Source organism: Danio rerio, chromosome 25, assembly GCF_052040795.2.
Source record: "Danio rerio strain M-AB ecotype USA chromosome 25, GRCz13ab, whole genome shotgun sequence".
Lineage (NCBI taxonomy): Eukaryota > Metazoa > Chordata > Actinopteri > Cypriniformes > Danionidae > Danio > Danio rerio.
In genome coordinates this window covers 22,349,604-22,358,655 of record NC_141045.1, presented here as the reverse complement: position 1 = coordinate 22,358,655, position 9,052 = coordinate 22,349,604, and the positions used below count along the sequence as shown (strand labels likewise).

Below are 9,052 nucleotides of genomic sequence, written 5' to 3'. Positions count from 1 at the left end.
CATAACGATCTACTGTGGCAATAAGATCGTAACTATACTGCATTTACACAATAGCCATATTCATCTATGTAAACACGAAAACAACATTAACATTTTACAAGACTCTGTAAAAAGGTTATTCCCAGCCATTAGAATTTTGGACAGGATATTCAAGTGTAATCGAGTGTCAGAATGTTGTGAAACTGCTATACAGGAGTTATTATTATAGATTATAAATAACAAAACTTTGCGTGGCATTTTTTTAAAAGCATGACGGTAAAACATAAACACGGTTCTGACTGTGTTAAAACATGAGCTTGTTTGTTGTAAAAATTCATTATAATGACAAAAAATACAAATTTGTGGACCTCCTGATCTTCGTGTGCAGCCATGTTGCCATTGCAGATGGTGTATTTTGGGAAATTTTTGTACCCCTTGGTTTAGAAAAATCTTTGCTTCAAGGGCCATCTAAGCCTTCCCCTTAGCCCTACGCCTTCAAGCTAAAGAGAATTGGAACTGCACTACCCCTTCACGTGAATGCCGAAAACGGTAAGGGGAAGTTCTAAGGTGTAGAATTGGGATTGGGCCTACATGTGCAGCAGCGTAAATGCTGGCACAGGTGTGTGTTTGTATGTTTGTGTTTATTGTTACTAAAACAATCCTGTATATTACAGATTTAATATGCTGTATATATAACGCTAAAACAGCATTTTATAAAATACTATACATTTTGAAGATATTAATTAAAGGAGAATTTTATATTCTGTAATTTTATTTTATTTATTATTAATTAATTAATTAATTAATTAATTAATTAATTAATTAATTTGGGTGATACTGACCAGTATATTTGGAATCCATCTTAGAGTTAAATTAAATTAGTTATTAGGATGGCAGAACAAAACAGAATATCAAAGACAAGATATAGCCTGAATGAATGAATATGGATTGTTAAATATAAAAAATATGAATTATAATGCGCACAAAATATATTTTTAACATCAAAATCTGAGAACAATTTGACACCAATACGCGTGCACATTGAGTGCGCAGCTGAGTGTGGGAGCGCGCTCAAGAGGCGCGCGTCCGCGGAGGGGGGGGCTATGTATGAAAAGAAACAGGAAACTCCTCCGATCTGATCTGTTCGACACTTTAACAGCAGTGGAAGAATCGGAGGCAAAGGCTGGCAGTTAATGACTTCATTTCACTCTCTTTTTAATCAACGATGGCCGTAAAGGCACTCGATTGATTATCGACGCCGTCTCTTTTATACTTTTAACTTTAGAAGCTCCGGAAATTTAAAAAACTCCAGTTTAAAGCGGCGGTGCGCGTGTGTGAAAGAGTTGGGCGTGAGTCGTCGGGTGGCTCCATATTTCACCCGCCTGTGTATGATAATTCTTTACTTTTTGACACTTCGACTTCTTAAATCATTTAGAAGCCTTTTAAACTTCGAAAAGATGGGGTGCACCCTGAGCTCGGACGACAAGAGCGCCCAGGAGAGAAGTAAAATGATTGACAGAAACCTGCGGGATGATGGAGAGAAAGCGTCGCGAGAGGTCAAGCTGCTGCTGCTGGGTAAGTTTAGCTGCTGTGGTGATGGAAAAAGCCGTAAAATATACATTTTACAGCACGTGTGAGAAACTTTATCGCTTGTTTTTATATTTAAATACGCTATGAGTGAATAATGAAGTAGTTAGGTGCGTATCTATGCTCTCTGGAAACTTTTATTTTTCTTCATAGTCAATGCGCTAGCATGTTAAAGCTAACCCACTATTATATCTCTCGAATCATTTCGCGGAGATTTGGCGGTTTGATATCTATGTTTTTCTATAACAGAAGGAAAATAACTGCATTAGTGATGTAATTAGACTGTTTTTATTTTATTTTTTGTTCTCGACCGTTTTAAAGTAACGTACTTTTTTTTTGCATATTTTCCAGTTTGAAGCAAACGGCTCTCGGCTAATCTAGCCAACAAAAGACTAAGTTAGTTTAATCTAATTTAATCTCCCTTGATTGGTTTAGGGAGATCAATCTGATAGATTAGCCTAACCCTCATTTAATTATGATAAATAAGCTTGTGCATATGGAGGATCCTGCTGGGTGCTTGAAGGAAACTGGGGTGGCTGATGCTAAAATGGGCTTAAAAAGTCTGGAAGGGCTGAATAAGGGGTTAATTTGTATTTTTTTTTTCCCTCTTAGACTTGTCTAGATGAAAATGAAATAGTTTTCTATTTATTTTAATTTTGAGCATCTCCTTCCAATATTTTCATTTAATAAATGAAATTTAATATTTCCAAACATAGCACTGTTTTTTATTTACATTTTTGAAAAGAACAGAAATATGATATAATAAATTTATATTTTTCCTTTTTCCCTATAGAATTAATTTTTTAAATACAATTGATGCCATCACAGCCTTAGATTTTCTTAGAGAGATTCCTATTCCAAGTCAAATTCAGTGCATTTGCAATATTTAAACTCTATTTGCAGTTTACAGTTTGCTTTTCCTTCCCTTTAAAGCAGCCGACTTGTAAATTCATTGTGATTTACATAGAGGCCACTTGTTTTTCAGTTTCTGAATCCTGCTTTGCATAGGTTTCTTCTGTACTTTTCCAGTATTTGTATATTAGTTTTTGTTTTGTTTTTTGGGTTAAGGGTAATTTTGATGAAATGAAGGCAAATAAATTATTTTCTAGTGATTGAAATATTTGTTTGGCTTTCTTGATTATTGATGGTGTGTATGGCTTTAACTTGTTTGTTTTAGGGAAAATGCCACACACTTACTGAAAAGAAGCTCTAGAAAATAAATAGCAATGTCTTCACCCTTAGGTTTGATTAAAGGTGTGAGTGATTGCTTTATTATTTTGAGGTTCATTTGACGAACTGTGGACTCTTCTGTTTAAGCATTTGTGCACATGGGAAAAAAGGAATTGAGACCTGTGAAAAAGATGCTTCTGGCTTTGCTTTTAAATAAAAGCAAAGTGTTTTTCAGCTTGTATGAGATCAGCACGGATCAAAGACATCAAAACAAACCATTATATCATTGTTAGGCATTATATTTCAATACAGGGCTTCCAAAGGCATCTTTATTTGTGACTCAACATTTATAAAAATCCATAAGATTAAGCCCAGTACATTTTTTTGGAGTGTTTTTTTTTTGGAAGTAATTTAAAAGTTATACATTTTATTTTTGGTGTCTTTACTTTCTGTATTAAAATGACAGTTTGAAGGAAATTTTACTGAAAATTTGTTCCGGTATATAAGCCAAATAAACCTTGTGAACTTAAGTGTAAACATACCTAAACTTTGTCAATTTCTTTACCTTTTTTCTTTGCACATGAAATGATAATAATAATGTTTAAATCTGATAATTTAACAACCCTCATATAATGTAGACCATTTTCCCATCTGTTGCTCTTCTTCTCTTTGTCTAAACAGGACGTAAAACCTGCTCTTATGTCATCAAACTTATGGGACTTGGTATCTAATTATCTAGTTAACTGGATTCCCCCTAAGTGCTGATTCATTATACGCCCTCTTGTGCTCTGTTCTTGGATTTGTTTGCTTTTTGGCAATGGGGATTGACAACATATGTCCTTACGCCTGCTGTAAAACAGGCAGGACTTCCTGTTTAGACTATTTAGGAGGACAAATGGTCACTGCCAGGGTTGTTTCTAATAATACATCCACTGGTGAGAAGAGAAAGCACTTTCACGGTTGGTTATTTGAAGAATCTTGTGTGTCAGAAGTCAACGAGCATCACAAATGGCCATCAGCATGTAATAATTCAAAGAAGATGCACATTACTTCACCATTTAGAGCATGTTATTGGGTGCTTCTCTAGCACTGTCATTGGTTGCTCAGAAACCAAAATGCTGGCTTAAATTACAGCATAATAAATGCAGTCACAGGAGACCAAACAAAAGGTAAAACTAGCGCTTTGGAAGTCAGGTTCACAGTGTCGCAGCAAACACTTGGCGTCTGGCATTTAGTGTACTTGCTAACATTTATGGTTGGGGATTTGAAAGAACCCTTAATACAAAATTTTGATAGCTTAACTTACCAGAATATCATTGAAACATAGGGACATTAAACGTTTGATCACCCAAAAATGAAAAATTCTGTTATTTTCTTTAGTCACCTTCATGTCATTCCAATGCCCTGAGACCTTCATTCATTTTCTGGGCACAAGTTAAAATATTTTTATAAGATATTCTCTATGGTCCCAAGACATTCAGAGCCCAGAAAAGGATCCAAAAACATTTCTAAATCATCCATGCGACAAAGTATATTGTTTTAGCAAAAATTTTGTCTTTGTTTCTAGTCCAAATATCTACATTTCAAAGCGACAACATTATTTAACTTTATTATAATAATTTATTTTTATAATAATTTAGCTTGTTTTAAAGAAAAACTATTAATTTTGCTTTATTTCATCTGAATGTTAAAACAAACAATATATTAATCTAAGAATTTCTTTAGGTATTTGGACTAGAAATGAGACGAAGCAAAGTTAGAAAAGCTTTTTTACATTGTGATTATTCAATTTCTGTACCTGAATACTGTTAGACTCCCCATAAAACTGTCAAATAGTGCTATTCAAACTACCTTGTGAAACTATTCATATCGCAATATTTATCGCAGAAAAATAAATATTGGAATATCAGAGTTTTCCAATATCGTGGTGCTATAATACAAAGCTCCAGGAACACTTTTTTTTATCAAGGCTCAAAACTGTTTAATAACAAGGAGAGAAAATCCAAAAAATTGAAGCTGAAAAATGTAAGAAATCATGCCTGTCAATAGTTTATTTTGTAGAGAATTTGTCACCAATAATTGTGATAGAAATGAACATGAAGGTTTTGAACTTATCAATACTTTAAGCGTCCAGTGATTCATATGAAATGATTATGAAAATCCACTGAGATCTTTGTTTATCTTCGGGACACATATTAAGACATTTCTGATGCAATCCGAGAGCTCTCTGGTCTTCCATAGACAGCAACAGTCCCCAAATGTTCTAAGTTAAAAAAATAAATCAAAAATGTCATCCAGCCATTTCATGTGACTTAAGTGGTTCATATGAAGATTAAAGAACAATTTTTGTGGCAAATATTTTTTAAATATAACTTGATTGTTCACCTATATCTTCTCTCCTGCGTCAGGTCAGTAAACATGTTTGTTACGAGCAGTATGATGTATTTACATTAAAACCAGCAGTGCAACATGTAAGCGTTGTGTTGTAAAGACTTGCATTAATAATAATAATAATAATAATAATAATAATAATAGTAAAATGATAATAATAATAATAAAATGGTGCGGAAGACATCGGTGAACACAGTTGTTTTTTACAGATTTATTTATTGCTCAAAAGTGTTTGCATGATTATAACTGAACGACCAAATGTTTTGACAGTGTTTTTTTTTTTTTCTGAACTGAACTTCAAATGTCTTGGGACCATTGCTAAAAGCACTCAGATTTCATTTAAAATGTCTTAATTTGTGTTAAACGAACAAAAGTCTGTGTATTGAAAGGACCTGAGGGTGATGATAAACAAATTTTATTCTTTGAGTGAACTAATGCTTTAAAGCACAATAATGAAAATATCTTGCCCTTAAGTTATTCCAATGCTTTGAGTTTCTTCCTTTTTTTGGTTAACACAAATGAAGTTATTATGTAGAATGTTGGAAACCAGTAGCAGTGACTTCTATTGTTGGACAAACTAATCGGTGTCCGACATTGTGCAAAATATCATCCTTTGTCAATAGAATAATCTCACTCTAACAGGTTTCTAACACATTTTCAAATGGTTTTTATTCATAAATAAAATTAGATAAATATAATATGCAGGAAACATTTATGTATGTGTTGAAATGTTGAAATCAATATTTGCTTCTCAGGAAATATTACAACCTCAACGGACAATTAATGGTACAGATGAACATGAAGCAGCACAAGCCTCTCATGTGGGAGTTTTTTGGGGGTCTCTGGGGGAAGTGTGCAGCACACTTGTGTCGGGTCTCGTCACAGTAGGGTTTGAATCTGGGCGAGAGATGCTGATGTGGCCTAATTGCTGTGTTTGTGCTCTGGGACTGAAAGAGAGAGACATCCTCCCACAGGGACATCCTTAACCACAACTGAGATGGTTAATTGAAATGTTCGCTTAGTGAACGGATGAACTCTTGTCTCATGGAAGGCGGAGAGCTGCATGGAATCATTGAGATTTAAATAAAAAATAAAAAAAAAGTTATTTTCAATTGTGAAAATTGTAATGAAGATGCATAATATGTAGATATTACTAAATATTTGTGTGGATAAGTCTAAAAACCTTTTTGTTTTTACTATTTAAAAGCAAAACCTTTTTAATCTCGTCTAGCATCAAAAGGTGTATGCATTGTTTTTTTTTCTAATTAAGACTTTTGTTTAATTAATCAAGAATAGATTAAATTCATTAAGTGACAGTAAAACCTCTTTTATGACTCAAATGCTGTTCTTGATTAAATTGTTCTTTCTATTAATCGCACTTCCAAACAGCATTAATCGGCACAGAAGCTGTTCTCAACATTTAATGAATCAGAAGGATTTCTGTAGGTTCAACTGATTCTAAAAACTAAAGTAATGATGCTGATAATGTATCATTTTAAAAGGTTTCTTCAAGAGTATAATGTATTAACATACAAAACCATACAAAATGCAACTCTATAGGATTAAAAATAATCACAGTTTTTTTTTGGTCATCAAATCCTATTTGCTACATTTTAAGAGTTCTTTTTAAATGGTTTTAGGTCAACAAATTAAGAGTTTAGATGCAAAAACCTCTAAATTAAATTGGATTTCTTCTAAAATTTGCATTTTTCTCCAACTCTGTGAAGGATCAGTAATTTTTCTTGTATAGTCATGAATAAGTTCTTTCCATTTGCCTTTAAAGTGAAAAAACTAAACACAAACATAGGAGGCTGAGAAAAATGCTGAGGGGAAATTTCAGATGGTCTTAAGAGGTTTTTTTCATCTGACCTCTTTATATGCAGTTTGACCATTTACAAATAAATATGATGCAATTTTAACATTTATATAATTACATTTTAAAACCTAAAAGTTTTTGCAAAATTTTAGATATTTGGATTTATTAGATTATTGGATTTTTCATTTAATTAATTTATTATTATTAATTTTAGGTTATCATTAGTTCATTCTTCCAGTACATTAGCTATTATTGTATTTAGTAAATGGTAAATACTTTTAATGTATAGTTTAATATTTACACTGTGATCCATATTCTTAAATGTGATTTTAATTCAACATTTAACAAATTCTTTGGTATTCTGAGTTAAATGTTTCATTACAAGTTTGCAATTTCATCTTTGTTTTCTGCATGATTGAAATCTTAGTGCTCTACATTAGATTTTTTTTACAACGACATTCGCAAATTTACTAACCCCAAACTTTGGAAACATAGCGTGTAATAATTTAAAGTATTAATTTAAATATGACAGTTTTTTTTGTGAGCATCCCAAGATCCATATTGGCATTCCTTTGCTTTCTTTTTAAGTCTACTGTCTGTTCCCAGCAATCAAACATGTGCCAACTGGCATATCTAGATGCATAACTAATCTGTTTAGAAAAGTCTGTCAGTAATCCCATTACAGTGAGGTGTTGTTTAATTAATCCATTAAGATTTGCACCTTCCACCAGCAAAGTGTGGAAGTGTGTTGTTAAAGTTAGACTGAAATATCCACTTAACACAAATCTGAACCGTCTTCATTTTATTTTCTGTTCGGTTGCCATTTCACATGACTAGTTTTCCCACTTCCCTTTGCTTTGTTTGTCATGGATGCAAAGTGATGTTTTATTTTCAGTGAAACATTTTCAGTCCATATTTCTTTCAGGGTCTAAATTGATAAGGTGTTCTCTCTACCCAGTTTTTACATGTGGTGAAATCAAAGGGATGGAAATGAAATGAACGTCTCGCTCAATCTGATACTGACTTCACATTTGCTGAGCTGGCAGGAGCCGCGAGTGTTTGATCGCTCTGCTCCTCATACTCTTTTATTGAGCTGGAATGTTTGGGTGTGTGTCCATCTGGTTAACACGCACTCTTTCTGCTTGTCTCTTGCAGGCGCTGGTGAATCCGGGAAAAGCACAATTGTCAAACAAATGAAGTAAGTATAACCTCTTATTATGTGATCATAATGTCATACTTCTTCCCTGATGTTTAATATATCACACAGGATGTAAAAGATAGCAGCATCTATGGCAATTAGATGTGCCTTACATAATCGTTTGGTTATGATCTTGACTTATTAAGGGACTTCCCTCCCTTTGTCAGAGTCATATAACCTTTTAACATTTGAAACCTCCTCAAATGCATTAGCGTTAAGCAATGGATTGCCGAAGTGATAGTGTTTTTTTTGTAGGAAGTGATAGAGTTCGCATCATCCTGCTGCCCTCAGTCAAAACCCAATAGGAACTTCCCATTGATTTTTTTTTTTTAACCTAAACTGAACAACAAAGCTTGATTGCCTAAAGCAGTGTTTTTCTCAAACAATGTTTCTGGTGGACCACCAGCATTGCACATTTTCCTTAACCCAGTTGTTCTCAAACTGTGGTACATGTACCACTAGAGGTACGCGGACTTCTATTATTACATGGAGGAATCACTGAGTAATGAAAGAAAAAATGAATACAATTTTAATCATTTCATGCGAACGATAGCACCAATGTGATCAGCATTGGCTGTTCTCTTAAGCCTACGATCAAAGCGATGTTTAAAATGTTTACTTTAGTGCATTACTTTATCAGCTGCTAAAAATCAGTTCAATTGGTGCAGAACTAGAGAAAGAGGTGCGTGGTGCTTGCAGAGCAGATGCATGCTAGAGCAGTGGTCCCCAACCCCCGGGCCACAGACCGGCACCGGTCTATAGATCAATTGGTAGCCAGCCGCACAAAAGATCATGAATTTCCGAGTCTGAACGATCATTTATTTAGAAAAATCTTTTATTTTGAAAAATGAGTGTATTCTCTTGTTACATCTCGGTCACTTGAGTGCCAAAATTTAACCCACAGGCTATGA

At 33.8% G+C, this 9,052-nt stretch overlaps 1 protein-coding gene across 1 annotated transcript in view; it reads left to right on the top strand.

The window, feature by feature from the left end:
• The first annotated feature begins 1,116 nt into the window (after positions 1–1,116).
• The window catches only part of gnaia (guanine nucleotide binding protein (G protein), alpha inhibiting activity polypeptide a), a 34,267-nt gene continuing 26,331 nt past the window's right edge, over positions 1,117–9,052 (top strand). The window contains 2 exon segments of the mRNA NM_198805.4: positions 1,117–1,554; positions 8,099–8,141. Coding sequence (NP_942100.1) covers positions 1,368–1,554; positions 8,099–8,141 — 230 coding nt within the window. The 5' untranslated portion in view covers positions 1,117–1,367.